Below are 17,231 nucleotides of genomic sequence, written 5' to 3'. Positions count from 1 at the left end.
TGTTTAGAACACTAAATAAGTGATCAAGACTAAAAAAGAACACTACTCGATACAACATGTGTTTAGAACATGTCAGGGGATACCTTTGTTCTAAGAAGATTAGATTACCGCACATTCCTTGTAGGGCTAAAGGGCTAATAGGCTAAAGGGCAAAAAGGCTAGGGTGCCTCTCCTCTCTTTATCCGAGTTTGAGACCGGCTCTACAACTAGAGGCGGAGTTAACACCCTATGGAAGGGGGAGGGGGGGATGTTGGAAAATAATCTATACGAATATAGCTACTCGATCGACTATATACTACAGAAGGATGGCTTAGGTGGGGGGTAAGCGCTGGGATTGTAGGAAGGTTTTTAAGCTGTTGTACTGTTGAGAGAGAGCTATTACTTAATAATACCTACATGAGGTAATTCATGCTCTATTTCAAAAATATCTGCTTTGCACTGTGTGTAACCAGCATCATGATAGGCTCTTAGCAGTTGTAAACGTTTTACGAGTACGTTGGGGTCTTTACAGTATCTTATATCTACATAGGGTAACAGAGGTTTGTTGTGAACTTTGAGTCTATATGCAGACAGTTGACGTGTAGGGACTTGTTTTGATGTAATACGTGCTTCAGCAGTAGCGTTGAAATATTCTTCTTCTTCTTTATCTTGCATCTCTTCTTGAGATGTTTGCACTGAGACAGAACGTGTAGTAGGCTTATGAAATGAAGTAAAATCATCAAGCAGTAATGGCAACGAAACATTAAGATTTTCTTCTTCTTCTTCTACTTCCCCTTTACTTTTCTTTGCTAGTTGCTTTACGTCGCACCGACACAGATAGGTCTTATGGCGACGAAGGGTCAGGAAAGGCTAGGAGTGGGAAGGAAGCGGCCGTGGCCTTAATTAAGGTACAGCCCCAGCATTTGCCTGGTGTGAAAATGGGAAACCACGGAAAACCATTTTCAGGGCTGCCGACAGTGGGGTTCGAACCTACTATCTCCTGAATACTGGCCGCACTTAAGCGACTGCAGCTATCGAGCTCGGTACTTCCCCTTTACTACTGTTTTGATCAACATCATTATCCTTATCATAATCATGATCTTGCCTCTCTTTATCTTGAAGTTTGTGCTTAGTAACAGAACTTGTAGCAGGCCCAGTCAACAAGGGAGAATTAAAAATCTCTCGCAGAGGTGTACTTTTTAAAAATAAATCAGTGTTCGCTTGAATACGGTTGACCTCTTTGTATTTTGTTCCTGATGAAGCTACATTACATGCGGCTTCATGACGTTGAGCGTTGTATGCGTTCTTGAACTCTCTTCTACAATGTTTGCAATAAAAAATTGTCCTACATGATATCTCATGACATCTCTTGTGATAGCTTCGGGAAAATACTTTCCCACACTCTTCGCAAATATACCTAGAAATGGGTTTTTCCATGACGGACTTTTATCTTCTACTAACAGATTCTTCTTTAAATCTACTTGACACTTTCTCTACTTTGATGATGCGAACAGCTTAGCGATTATCAGTAAACTAACACAAAAGCGTATAACCAAGGTAGCAACAGTAAGGTTTAAGACCGTCAATATAGCAGCAGTGAGGTTAGCGATGTTCTGTTGTTGGATTTTCAATTCCGCGCTACAACATGCATAAGGTGGCAGCCTTGAGGTTTAGCGCCGTAAAGATTGCAACAGTGAGGTTAGCGATGCTCTATTGTCCTTCAAAGTGAGGTTAGGGTCTGTCAAGAAGACAGCTGTCAAAAAAGCATGACATATAACAGGGACAAACAAAAAGAAACGTTGACAAGAATAAACACAAAGTGCGAGGAAGCAATGCTATTGAGATTCCGAAAGGAGCTTTGCACAATGAGAGAGGTGGGGTGGGGGCTGGGGGAAATAGAGGGAGAGGCAAACAGGACTGGTCAATCACTACTGATCTGCATTTAGGGCAGTCACCCAGATGGCAGATTCCCTATCTGTTGTTTTCCTAGCCTTTTCTTAAATGATCACAAAGAAATCGGATTTTTATTGAACATCTCCTTTGGTACGTTATTTCAATCTCTATCTCCCCTACCTATAAACGAATATTTGCCCCAATTGAATTCCTGCTTTATCTTCATACTGTGGTCTTTCCTACTTTTAAAGACATCACTCAAACATATTCGTCTACTGATGTCATTCCATACCATCTCTCCACTGACAGTTCAGAACATACCACTTACAAGTAACAACTCTCATTATTGTTCCGTATTGAAGATGACATTAGGCATAAAATCTCAAGGACAACTTAATAAAACCACCCATTCAATACCTTCCACATTCAATGTGGCCCGAATCCACATGAACCCATGTAGACCCACCAAGCACATGCCCTACCCATCATTTGGGCATCCTCAGCCTGCACACAACCTTCAGGTCAAGGTTCGGGACCCCATCCAACCATATATAGCACAACATATGAACGTTAATAATGTCTTAAGACCAACATGCCAGGACAACAATTTAAAAAATGTAAACAATACATAAATGCAATATAAATCAATGGTGTTTTAACACAGAACCAGGTTAGAAACAAATGCAAACAATTCAATAACATACATTATATTAAATTTTCAAAGCCAAGAAGGAAATCAACAAAAAGTTAAAGATGCTTACAATACTAATCACAATCCAACAACAGTAATGATCAGCGTGAAACCCCCGGTTCTTCAAGAGACTGCAATAACAAGAAGGAGAGGGGGAGGGCTTAACTTCAAAATGATTAGGGCTAAGCACCCAACTAAAATAGTTAAAGCTACAGTAGTTACATCAATGTTTACTAAATTATAGAACAGGGAGAAAAGAGGGGAATATAAGACCTCTTTGAATCTTGCAATGCCAGCTGAGATGTTTGCGCAACAGCGAGTGCGGTCTTCTACCTAAGCATGCCAGGTTTTTGGATTTATGCCTGTGTTTATCATGATCATCTTGAGCATACCTTTGTAACACTTCAGAGGAGCCCCATGAGGCCTCTCACCACGGCTAAGTTCACTGCGCAAGATTTTTTGAGAGAGTCAGTTGATATTCATATGATGGATGTGCTGGTGGCAGATGATGGAGGCTTCTATGCCGTTCATTTGTGCTCTTTCAAGAACCAACATATTAATTACATAATCCTCCGACGTAATGCTCAGAATGGTCCTTAGCTTTTATTGGTGAAAGTGTTTCAGTTTCTTGATGTCAAGGCAGTAGAGGGTCCATGTTTCATATCCATATAGTAATGTTGAAACGACAACAGCCGGAGACACCATCAGCTCGGTGCATATCCTCAGCTCTTTCTTCAGGAAAACCCGATGGCAGAGACGTTCAAAAGCTAGGTGAGGAGCATGGATTCTGTTTCCCACATCATTCTCTGAAGTACACCACCATACTTCCAAGACAGAAGTGTTCTACTTGTTCCAGAAATGTATCCGAGATGGTAATACAGTAGGACTGCGATAATCCAGCATGCTCAGGGGCCTGCCAATGCTGGATTATCAAGGTCATTTAAAAAAACCTAGTTTAAACAAGGGGATATAAATAAAAACTACAATTTTAACATACAAAATGAATAATTGTTATTTATTAAACACAACAGAAGATATTACAGTATAAAAAGTAAAAGTTTGTAGCACGGTACTTAAAAAAAAAATTGAATTAAAAATCGAATATGGTACTGCACAGTTAAATCAGTTTAAGGCTCGAAGTATTTGAAAAGTTCAATATAAATCATTGTAGGCCTATTATGATATAAAAAAACGCTTTGAGAAAACCAAGAGCAAGTTAATTTTAATCAAAAAAAATTTGTTAAATACCAACAATTTGGTAGAGTTCTATCTGAATCACTGTCTATAGGCCTAGCACAGGTGTCTGATGATGTAAAGGGTGTGTAACATGCCGGACTGGTATCTATGGTGGGATAGCTTGAAGTTTCTTCTGAACCCTCTGAAACATTGTAGGGATGTTTCTTAGATTGAGCTCTTTCTCTGACAAGAATGATTTTGTATGATGTGGAGATTCGTAACTTCAGCATCATATTGTTGGCTCCCCTCTGCGAATTTCATCAAGGTGCTTAAGGCTTGCGAAGCGTCAGTCCAAGATATGTGAGTTGTGGGCGCTTCTTCTTCATCACTCTCAGTATCTCATGCCTCCTGTGGGATGAAAACGCTTTGTATTATCACATCATGTCAGCTCTTCTCCGACAGGCACATTTCTGTTCATGTCTATCCATCCACCCATCCATCAATTTTTTCTACTGAAAGGGCACTCAGTTCATTACTGGAAGCACAATTTACTGCACTTAAAATTTCAGAGTGGTCAGTCGTGGGCTCATCATCATTTTCCAACTCGGCTTCTTTGGCCAGTTTAGGACATATTTTCTTGAGGCCTTATGCAATGTTATATTTTTCACATTGGACTAAACGATTGCAGCTGTGAAAAATAGTGTCTTTAATGTTAAAAATACGTTGGAAATCTTTAACGCTGCAATCTGAGCTCAGAAGCTTTTGCACAAAGATTCCTAAGTAATAACACTTGAAATTTTGTATGACCCCTTGGTCCATGGGCTGTATTAGTGGCATAACATCAGCAGGAAGATACATGCATAAATATTACCTGCCACAAGCTCAGATTCTGAAGGGTGAGCATGGCAATTGTCAAGGACGAGAACCACCTTTGAATCTTTAAGTAGTCCTAGATTTTCAAAATTTTCTTTCACAGCTGGAATGAAATGATGAAGGAACCAGTCTTTGAACAACTCGGCTGTAATCCAGGCATTAGTCTGAGCACCATAAATAATATGCATATGTCACATTTTTGAGAGACCTAGGCGTTTGATACTTTTCAATCACAAACAGAGTCAGTTTGTGATTGCCTAAAGCATTTCCATACACTAAGAGAGTTATTCTGTCTTTATTCTTTTCAAAACCCTTTGCGCTGGACTTCTTAGCTCCCACTAGGATTGAATTTGGCAAACACCGCCATAACAGACCAGTCTCATCAGCATTGTAAATTTGGGGTGGAGCAATTTATGTTCAACAATACGTTTTTGAAACACTGTTTCATACCCATTTGCAGCAGCCTCATCAGCAGATTTTATTTTTACCAAAACCGCTAGTTTATGAATGACACGACAAATCTTGAAATGATGAAGCCACCCTTTAGAGTATGAAAGATTTTTTTTTTTTACAAGTTGCTTTACGTCGCACCCATACAGATAGGTCTTATGGCGATGATGAGGCAGGAAAGGGCTAGGAGTGGTAAGGAAGCAGCCGTGGCCTTAAATGAGGAACATCCCCAGCATTTGCCTGGTATGAAAATGGGAAACCACAGAAAACCCTCTTCAGGGCTGCCGACAGTGGGATTTGAACCCACTATCTCCCGAATACTGGATACTGGCTGCACTTAAGCAACTGCAGCTATCAAGCTCGGTATGAAAGAATTTCATCGGCAGGCAAATCTAATTCCTAGCAAAAAAATTGGTCTTTTCAATTGAAGACTACAGGGGAAAAGGGAGGTAAGTGAAGTTTCCACAATTGTATACAGGAGTTAATTTAAAGTATGGAACCAAATGACTTTCATTTTTAATTTGTCTTTAGATATCTTACAATGACTGTATGTAATTGAAAATACATATATTTCTTTGTTATGAAACACAATATTAGGTAATTGCTGTCAATGGAAGCACAACATATTAAAAAAATAATTTCCAAGTGTCACATTTTACAGCAGGTCAGGAAGGTAAGTCTACAAATCTATTATTGTTTCAGCAAATGTAACCACATTATTTTCCCTACTTTCATTTTATTTTCTTGTTGTAATTTAGGTGGATGTGGTAGATTTCAGCTTTGTTAGAATAAAAAGCTTTCAATTCTTGGAGGTCTTTGAACTTCTCTTCTGATATAGGTAGAAGTCCTGAAGATAACAACATTCATTAGGTTCCATTATCATGTACAAGGTTTCTTTCTGATCTTTTTTTGTGCATGTGATGGTTACTATAAAATTAAATTCTGCTTGAAATAAAATTCTTATTTTCGCACTATGTGATCTCACTTTGTACTACTAATAATAATATGTTATTTGCTTTACGTCCCACTAACTACTGTTACGGTTTTCGGAGACACCGAGGTGCCGCAATTTAGTCCTGCAGGAGTTCTTTTATGTACCAGCACCGACATGAGGCTGTCGTATTTGAGCACCTTAAAATACCACTGGAGTGAGCCAGGATCGAACCTGCCAAGCTGGGGTCAGAAGGCCAGCGCTTCAACCGTCTGAGCCACTCAGCCCGGCTCACTTTGTACTTGCCCTTGGGTTTCCACATAAAATGTGCCCCGCTGTTGGGCCTTCACCTTGCAATTACCTGATTAATTACATATACAGTATCCAGAAATACTAATACCTTAATTGATGATGGGCACCAGCTACAAGATAAATGTAACAATAATAGTATGAGAATCTTGAATATCTCTAGCGTGTAGGGTAATAAGCTTACTTTGACAGCATAACCTAGAATAGGTTTTGGGGAAAGGATATTGACGTTTGTTTCCCAATTTGGGACTACATGTTTTACTACATTGAAATAAAACAATTAACTGCACTTGATACTAAACAAATGATATTCTTAAATTTTGTAATAAAATAGGGAGATGAGCTGCGATACTGAAATGACAATATAAAACTCTGAAATTAACACGGACTGAAGTTCTAGGCATTAAATTTAAAATACACCTGACCGGACATTTGGAATCTGTACAGAAAATGTATCCCTCACTGGTTCATTTTACAGTGCCTTGAACACATTAAGTATTATTGTGACGTATTCCTTGGAATTGGCATCAGCTGTAGGTATCTCAAACCTAATTTGGTGACTTACCCTTTTAACTTCTCCTTCCACCTGACCGCTCACTACCATCTGACTGACAACTATGGGAGACAAGCCCTTTTATAGATTCTTATTGTCATATTGTTTACGCCTAAGTCATCGTTAAATATATAACCACACTGCTCAATCAATTTTACACATAATCCACAGAACTGTTATTCTCAATTTCGAAGACTCTATCTTCGGCTGTTACCAAACCGACACAAGAACTCGACCGAACGCATACACGGAACACACTACGAACATCTCATACATCTGATCACTGAAGACTCCGTATCCATATGACTACATCACTGTTCACCACCCATCTCACTGACCGACTGACAGAGTTTCCTTCCATCTGATTGCTCACTACCATCTGACTGCTCACTATGGGAGTCAAGCCCTTTTATAGATTCTTATTGTCACATGGTTTACGCCTAAGTCATGGTTAAATCAGACCATGACCTCACTCAAACCAAGCTTGGAAGTATTGCACCTGATGTTTAAACAGCCACAGGCAGAGTAAACTCCCTGATCGTACCTCGTGTTTCTCAATGAACGCAGTGTGTATGGGGTAGAACCATAACTCGACACTAAACGTACCTGTATTACACCACCTCGTGCAACTTCTTAAATGTAGGTTCAAATAATAAATTAATATCTTATATTAAGCAGCAAATCTCATAGTATAAACATTCCCTTAATGCTGTCTCTCTCTCTCACACACACACACACACACACACACACGGCACATAATAAATGAAATGGAGCAAGCGATAATTAATAAGCAGCAAAATCAGATCATAGAATTGAATACAAAAAATAATAATAGTTAATAATAATATTATTAATAATTATTAATTATTAATATTATGTAATAATAATAACAACAACAATAATAATACACATAATAATAAATACAGAGGAATATTTGTAACGGGATTTGAACCGTTACAACTCACCTCCTTCACAAATTGTGTGTATGTTTGGTCCTCAGCCCTAAGGCTGGTTGGATCCTCAACAGCTCCATCATCACCTGTCATGGATGGCCTAGGCATCACTGAAGAGGTGTACTAGGGAAATGAGGAATGAGATAGTTTCCCGTTGCTTTCCTCACCGAGTCAGAAGTTGCTATTACATATCAGTCTGCCAAGCCCACTGAAATACATGCATCATCCGACCCTATGAGCAACATTTTCACACCATTCATAATGGGGACTGGCTGCATAAAGAATGGCATTACTAGCATCACTCATACCTCAGTCACTTTCATATTGTCAAAGCCAAGGATGAGACTGAGATGGGTCAATGAAAGTAACAAAATTGCTCTAGCATATACCAGAAGACATAGTGCACTGTAAACACAAGGTCCCGCCAGCGAAGGTACCATTGAACCCTCAACATAAGGGTTGACATCAGGAAGGACATCTGTCCATAAAACTGGGCCAAGGCTACATGAGTGACACAGTTCGCACCTGTGACCCTGCCATGGTGTGGAAAAAGTGACAGAAATGGATAAAGTTAACGGAACTTTGAATGCACGTGTATCTACCCCTTCGTAATTTGTCATTACAAATGTAATGACAAATTAAAAGTCCAAAATCCTCCACTGACCAGAATTCAAAACGTGAGGATGAAGAATGAATGGATGGATATGAATTTAAAACAATCAGTGGATCTGGCCCACAATGGCTCATACTCGCAGAAACTGACGTAAAACAATAAAAATTTTTTTTTGCTAGTTGCTTTACGTCGCACCAATACAGATAGGTCTTATGGTGACAATGGGATAGGAAATGTCTAGGAGTTGGAAGGAAGCGGCAATGGCCTTAATTTAAGGTAAAGCCCCAGCATTTGGCTGGTAAGAAAGTGGGAAACCATGGAAAACCATCTTCAGGGCTGCCGACAGTGGGATTCAAACCCACTATCTCCCGGATGCAAGCTCACAGCCATGTGCCCCTGACTGCACGGCCAATTCGCCCGGTCATAAAACAATAGTATTACTGACCAACAGACTGTTTCTATAGCATAATACTGAATCGATGATGCCTGTAGTCTAAAGGAGTCCAAAATCAAAGTCATCGGCCCCTCATAATGGTACTTATCACTAGGGAAGTAGAACCATGGTATTTGTCATGTTGCGGTACTAATCAAAAGTAGTGTAGATTCACGGTATTCCACACATTATGGTACTACTCACAGGTAATGAAATTCGCACATGTAATACAGACCTATGGTGTTTCGCATATTGCGGTGCCATTTACAGGCAACGCAAACCTATGATGTTCATCACATATGTGTACCAACTACAGGGATTCAAACTATCCCATGGTGTTCCTTATATAGTGTGTACTAATCATAGGCAAGCCAGAACCATGCTGTCGCTCCTTAAGTGGTACTAATCACAGGTACTGTAAAAGCCGGCAATGCACTCTGTTGCTACTAATCACGAATCTATTTTGTACCTGACATAGTGGTACTACGCCCAAGTAAATGCGACCCACAGTGTTTCCCGTGTGATGGTACTAATCACAAGTAGTTTCACGATTCTAATACAACCATCCCCTGGTTGCCCCTTTTAGTTGCCTCTTATGATAGGCAGGGAATACCGTGGGTGTATTCTTCGTCTGCGTCCCCCACCCACAGGGGGTACCAAGATATTGTACTGCCCGTAAATCTAAGGTCATGATTGACATTCAAAAACAATCTTATCATACTCGATTATGCATGCTATTAAAGCCCACTGCTGGACTCAATATGTTCCGTGCACTCTTCTGGACGGAATTTCCATCTTGAGCGACATTATAATCTGCACCCTTAACTTCTAATAAAAATCGGGGTAGTGTGTAATAAACTGGGAATCTGACGATAGTAACTGATTTACACAACAATGTTTAAAAGAGATTATAAATGCTGTGATAATTTACAATTAATTTACATCCAAAATTTAGCTATGTAAGGTTTGCATATAAGAAAGCAATTGAAATGACATAAAAGTATCCCTGATTCACCCGTTAGATATGGAACGACTATAGTATGAAAACATACACAGGCAGAAAATGAAATCCCAACACAAGAAGATATCAGTTTAAAGGAATGTGATTTAGGCTAAACAAATTTTCAAGATAATATATTTATTTGATTAAGGTTCCCAGGTCACAGGTTCAAGTATACGCAAGAAGATATGGTGGTACATTAATAACCACTGTAGTCACCACGCTTTTTGAATCCAAGCATGCAGACATGCTGTACAGGCGCCATATGTCATTTTGTGGGATGGAGTTCCATGCCTGTTACATGTGGTCAGACAAATCAACAATGGTTAATGATGGTATTGGATGATGATGATGGATTTGTCGTCACATAATGTTCCATATGTGCTCAATGGGCAAAATGTCTGGTGATCTCGCAGGCCAAGGCAACTGGTCAACACTCTGTACAGCATGTTGGGTAACAGCAGCAGTATGAGGACGAGCGTTATTTTATTCGAAAACACCCCCTTGAATACTTTGAATGAATGGCAGCACAACCAGTTCAATCACCAGTAGGACTTACAAATCTGCTGTCAAAGGAAATTATTCTCACGACTATGGTGTAGGTCTGGTGTATTGATGATGCAGACAGCTTCGTTCCAAGCGCTCACCCGGCCTCATCCTTACCAACAGCCATCACTGGCACCACGATGGAAATGGCTCTTATCTGAGAAAACAACAGATCTCCACTCCGCCCTCGAATGAGCACTAGCTTGACACCGATTATGTAACTAAAAGCTGCCACATAAAACTCTCTTACAGATTATAAAACATCTGTTCATCACAGTCTATCTCTTTCAAGTAAGCTTTTGCTTTTGCTCTGATTACAAAGTCCTCATAGCCTTTCTGGTACTTACTCTACTTGAATTTAACACTCATAATGTAGGTAGATTCTGGCTGAATAGAACAATGACCGAACCCGTCTAACAGGTCAGTTAAAAGACCATTGAGTAATAATAATGTCATTGGTTTTACGTCCAACTACTTTTACGGTTTTTGGAGATGCCAATGGGCCAGAATGATGTCCTGCATGAGTTCTTTAATGTGCTGGTAGATCTGCTGACATGGGGCTGATATACTCGAGCACCTTCAAATACCACCGGACTGAGCCAGGACGGAACCTGAAAACTTGGGCTCAAAAAGCCAGCGCCTTAACCCTCTGAGCCACTCAGCCCGGCAGACCACTGAGTTTCCTCCTAAGAAGATGTATGACTAGAGATCTTGTTGCAGAAATAAATTCACTCAGTTAACATTTTTCTCTGACTGGTAATTGGGCTGCTATTTTTTGTACACCATCAGTAGCCAAACAAAAAGTTCTTTTATTTTTTTGCTTAAGTTCACTATTCCCTTTTTTTGCCTCAGACACCATGTATTGAACTAAAACAGAGGTTCTTAGCACTTGCATAACCACATTTCTGCAATACTTTAGAGTTGGAGAACATTGCTCTAAATACATTTTCTGCATGGTCCAAAACAGATACAGTAATAGGACAATATGCTCCAAAAGAAATTATGTGACCGTACCTGGGCAATTGTTACATCAGTTTCATTACTTTTACAAAGAATGATAAACCGGACTTGTTTTATAATTTTGATTCACTGTATGTGTTACGTTTCTTGGATTCCATGCGTCTTCTGCAATTATGTCATCCACCGTGAGCCACAGAGAAATCACACTAGTACACACTGCAGAACATGTGGTTTTATCTAACACATGAAGCAAGTAGCCATGGACATTCCTTATGAAACTGTCTCGATAATTTTGTAACAATGGTGCTACTGTTTTCTTACAAGTAGATGCAATTTGACAATTGCACGGATTCATTTAATAAAACCAATCATGTCTTTTAGAATCAACAACTAGAATAAATGTAATAGTAATTATTGTGGTAGTAGCGTATATTAATTACCTTATTGTTGTGTGATCTTTGTGAACTACCCTAGACAATATTTCTTTCCTTTCATTTCCATTTTGAACAGAATAAGTTATTTCAATTTTCTTTTTCTTTTTTTTCATTATTCCACAAAGAATGGCTGAGTGCAAGTGTAGGGACTGTGGGTGTGGCCAGGCATTAAGGAGTATGAGGGAGGAGTTGGAGAGTTTGAGGGAGATAATCAGGATTCTCTCAGAGGACAGGAAGGAAAGTAGGCCTCCCTCAAGAAATGTACAGGATAAAGTAGGTGTAAAAGAGGGCTGGGAAGAAAAGAGGGGAATTGTAGGTGGTCTAATGTTTTAAGGGGAAGGAGATTGCAGGCTAAGGGCTCTATTCCGGACCAGAATTCAGGACAGGTGTCTGTGAGGTAGAACAACCGAGGGAAGATGAGGAACAGGGAAATGTTGCTGATAAGTGTGGATGTAGGGGGAAGGGAAAAGGTGATCTCAATTTACCAAATGTCAATTGGGAAGGTAATGTGAACGACAGGAAGCATGACCAACAATTGGCAAATAAGTTAATATGGAAAGGGCGGGTGATTCAGAAAGTGATGGAACCAACTAGAGGGAAGAATATCCTGCATATGGTGCTGGTAAAACCAGATGAGCTCTATAGAGAAACCGAAGTAATAGATTGTATTAGTGATCACGAAGTAGTTTGTGTGATTATAGCAGACATATTTGCAAAAGTAATAACTGGTTTGATAGAAGGCAGTTTGGGTTTAGGAAAGGTTATTTCACTGAAGCTCAACTTGTATGATTCCAGCAAGATATAGCAGATATACTGGATTCAGGAGGTCAAATGGTCTGTATTGCGATTGACCTATCTAAGGCATTCGACAGGGTAGATCATGAGAGACTACTGGCAAGAATGAGTACAATTGGACTAGACAAAAGAGTGACTGAATAGGTGGCTATATTTCTAGAAAACAGAACTCAGAAAATTAGAGTAGGCAAAGGTTTATCTGTCCCTGTAATAATTAAGAGAGGAATTCCTCAAGGCAGTATTATTGGACCTTTATGTTTTCTTATATACTTCAATGATATGTGTAAAGGAGCGGAATCAGAGATAAGGCTGTTTGCAGATGATGTTATTCTATACAGAGTAATAAATAAGTTACAAGATCGTAAACAACTGCAAAATGACCTCAATATTGTTGTGAGATGGACAGTAGCCAATGATGATGATAAACGGGGTCAAAAGTCAGGTTGTGAGTTTCACAAATAGGTAAAGTCCTCTCAGTTTTAATTACTGTGTTGATGGGGTGAAAGTTCCTTTTGGGGATCATTGTAAGTAGGCTACCTAGGTCTTAATAATATAAGGAAATGTCTACATGGGGTAATCACATAAATTAATATGATTGTATATAAAGGGAACAGATCTCTGCACATGGTTATGAGGGTATTTAGGGGTTGTAGTAAGGATGTAAAGGAGAGGGATATAGGTCTCTGTAAGACCCCAACTAGAGTATGGTTCCAGCGTATGGGACCCTCATCAGGATTACTTGATTCAAGTACTGGAAAAAATCCAAAGAAAAGCAGCTTGATTTGTTGGGGTGATTTCCGACAAAAGAGTAGTGTGTCAAAAATGTTGCAAAGTTTAGCCTGGAACGACTTGGGAGAAAGGAGACAAGCTGCTCAACTGATCTGTCAGTGGGGAGATGGCATGGAATGACATCAGTAGACGAATAAGTTTGAGTGGTGTCTTTAAAAGTAGGAAAGATCACAATATGAAGATAAAGTTGGAATTCAAGAGGACAAATTGGGGCAAATATTCGTTTATAGGAAGGGGAGTTAGAGATTGGAATAACTTACCAAGGGAGATGTTTGTGGCGCCATCGGGAGGAATGAAATCGCCCCACATACAGAACGGACCCTCGTGCACAATGCAACATTGCATCAGAGTGTAGCTTCTTGAACTAGCATCATTCAGCGGTTTCGTGTGTGTATGAGCATGAGCATCACGTCTCTTTGTGTCTCGGTATAATCAATGCATCGCAATGTATTTTATATGCAAAAGTATAAAACTGTATGTGGTGTTTGTGTAAATAAACCTCTTATCCATGAGGGCTGATTTATTTATGGAAACGATGTGGGGCCGCCTACAGCCAAGACTCCATAAATGGTGACGCCGTGTATAGAAAACACGCTCATACCATAACCTATCTTGGACCACGTGCTTCACCACAGATCACGGTATGTTACCACACTTTATTTCAAAGAGGCATTAGACTGTTTAATTCATTGGAACTATCACATCTTCCGAGTATGAAACCAATTTGACAAACGACAAAAAACAGTCGCCAGAATCCTAACGGTCGTCGGACTCATCGCTTCAGTCCGCATGCGGCAACTGCACGCCGCATCTGCTACTCTTTGAGAATGCAACATTTCACCTAAAAACTTGTAAAATATGTATATAACCTATGTTATATTTGTTCTGGAATATTGCAAAATTATGTACAACATAAATTCGTTGTGAAGTTGTACGAACATTACAAAGAAATCTATACAAGAGGCAGTACCTAGTTTTCTAACCACAGTTACTATCTTGGTGCTAAATTGATGTACGTAATCCAGCAATCTTTTGTGCAATTTTTTTTTCTTTCTCTTTTTGCTAATTAAGGCCCAAGATATAGACTGCTCCACAATATAGGCCTACCTTATTTGCTGTTCAAACAAGTAAAATTACTTTACAATAGCCTACTCATGCATTACAACTGACTTAATTGCTGTACCTTGTTTATATATATATAAATTGTAATTGTGACTTTTAGTGGTTTCTAAGTTGCTACATTACAGGTATAACAAACAATTGCGTTATATGGACATTCCTCAAGACTTAAAATGGACATTGGAACCCATGGTTTATGCTTAACCCATTAACGCTATGATCACGCACCGCAATGCATTATATAATATTGTATATTTTCAAATCCTTCGGGTTTAATCTACTAATTATTGTTTTATTCTCTTTGACGTACATCTGGCAACTCAGCCTGATCGATATATTATGTTATAGTTCTCAATTGGCGGCATTATTGCACTGTGAGTTGGAGTGTGCCTCTGTGAGGATCAACAATGGATGCGTGCTTCAAGTAAGTAATTGTTTTCTAGTCCTATTCACACGAATTAGCCCATGAAAACTGCACCGATATATTTTATATAAATCATATTGAATGCTGGATAATTTCCAAGAGGAAAAATGTTCTTGCTACTATATTATATGCCAAGAACTTTTAGCGTGATCGTACGAACACGCTAGGCTCTAGCGGTGGCTTTCGATTTCATAAAATATCACACATGTAATGAGCTAGGATTTTACGAAAATATTATCAGGGGTCTCTGTTTTAACATTTTAAAAGTTATTTCTCCTACTCCCACTGCTATTATATGTTGTTTTACGGCATATCTGTGCCCTAACCTTCGCTTCTACATCTCAATAACGGTGCTCGAAAACTTATCTACGGTAGTTGCGAATGTATCAGACATTTCTATTAGTCCATAATATAGGTAAAAGTACGTTTAGACTGTAAATAGCCTGCTTTCTTTACACATGTCCTGATTTTTTGCAGGGACATAACTCTAAAGGAAGTCCTCGATATTTTGGAGGCTGATGACAGTGAAGAGGAAACGGTGAAGGGAATATTCATTGAACCGCCTGAAGTGAACGTACCATCTGATGAAGATTCAGATGACGAAGATGGTGGTGGTTTAGTTGACAATCTCACTGGCCGTCAACTATCCAGCAAGGCATAAATTGTGTATACATATAATGTACGTTTGGGAGGATGTGCAACAGATGATACTGAACAAGCAGACACTTCTGCCAAGAAGAAGAAAACAAACATTTACTCGTGGAATAAGTGTAACGTACTAAATCAAGAGAATGTTTTTCCAGAACCCGACTACACGTTGTTTCGTGATAAATCCCCTGTGCAGTGTTTTGAAACTTTCTTTGATGGTGAAGTTATTGAACTGCTGTTGCAAGAATCAAGAAAGTACGCACTTCTTAAAAATTCCCCTGATCCTAATTTCTCACCGGAGGAAATGAAAGTATTTATTGCTATTCTGTTGCTGTCTGGTTACAACCCTGTTCCCAGTAAACGTTCGTACTGGGAAGCAAGTGAGGACTTGCGCAATGAACTAGTTGTCAATGCTATGCGCAGAGACAGGTTCTTAGATATGTGTAAATTTATTCATTGTGCACATAGCACCCAGCCAGTTCCCAATGACAAGATGTGGAAATTACGCCCCCTTATGGATCTTCTGAAAGAGCAATTCGTTTCCATGTTCAGGCCTGAGCACAATCTCGATTTCGACGAGTGCATGGTAAAATACTTTGGCAGGCATGGCTGCAAGCAATTCATAAGGGGGAAACCGATACGTTTCGGTTACAAAGTCTGGTGTTTGAATACATCCTCTGGATACCTTATCAATTTTGATATTTATCAAGGAAAGAATCCAAAAGGAAACTCTGAATACGAAAAGGCCTACGGTAAATGTGCAGCTCCCATGATGCTGATGTTAGATGAACTGCCAGAGGACATCAAAGTACTGCCGTTCCGCCTTTACTTTGATAACCTGTTCACAAACATGACACTTCTTCAAGAGCTGAAGCGCCGTGGCTACGGAGGGACTGGGACTATCAGAGAGAATCGTGTTCCCAAAGAATGTCCTCTTCCCACAGTAACGGAAATGAAGAAGAAGAAGAAGCCCCGTGGAACACTTGAGGTCGCCATGCGTGTGGAAGATGGGATTGGAATTGTAAGATGGGTTGACAATTCCGTTGTAACCATTGCATCCACGTGCAATGGCGCAGATCCTGCATCTTCCGTTTCACGTTACTCTCAAACAGAGAAGAAGAGAGTACGTGTGAGACGTCCCACTGTTTTCGGGGCATACAATAAGCACATGGGAGGAACGGACAAAATGGATGAGAACGTCTCCTACTACCGCATAGGCATACGGGGAAGAAGTGGTGGTGGTCCCTATTTACGTGGATGCTCGATGTTACAGCACATAATGCCTGGCAGCTTATGAGAAGATCAGGTGCTGACATCCCTCAGCTTGACTTTCGCCACCACATCGTACAGACATATCTCAAGGCGTGCAGGAATCCACCATCTGGGGCAGTACGTCCCATTGGAACGGTTCATCAAGGTCGCACCCCCAATGATATTCGCTTAGATGGCAGAAATCATCTAGTAGCATCTGGTAATCGTCGCAGATGTGCTGGAATTAACTGTTTCAGCACTGTACGTACCCAGTGCTTGAAATGCAATGTTGGACTCTGCATTCCTTGCTTTGTTCCTTACCATACAGTTGAATAACGCTAAGATAAGACAACCAAATCAGTAAACGGTGATAGAGTGATGAACAAATGCTTTTTCTTATGGCTCTCACGT

General features: G+C 39.8%; 1 protein-coding gene across 5 annotated transcripts in view; it reads right to left on the bottom strand.

The window, feature by feature from the left end:
• The window catches only part of LOC136862831 (uncharacterized), a 180,172-nt gene that overhangs the window by 77,638 nt on the left and 85,303 nt on the right, over positions 1-17,231 (bottom strand). Inside the window, exon 1 of one of the 5 annotated variants that reach the window (XM_067139098.2) lies at positions 7,821-7,927. The exons of the other annotated variants lie outside the window; for them this stretch is intronic. Coding sequence (XP_066995199.2) covers positions 7,821-7,916 — 96 coding nt within the window. The 5' untranslated portion in view covers positions 7,917-7,927. Of the gene's footprint in view, positions 1-7,820; positions 7,928-17,231 lie in introns of those variants that run through there. 5 annotated transcript variants of the gene reach the window in all.

Source organism: Anabrus simplex, chromosome 2, assembly GCF_040414725.1.
Source record: "Anabrus simplex isolate iqAnaSimp1 chromosome 2, ASM4041472v1, whole genome shotgun sequence".
NCBI classification, from domain to species: Eukaryota; Metazoa; Arthropoda; class Insecta; order Orthoptera; family Tettigoniidae; genus Anabrus; species Anabrus simplex.
This window is presented reverse-complemented; position numbering and strand designations above follow the sequence as displayed.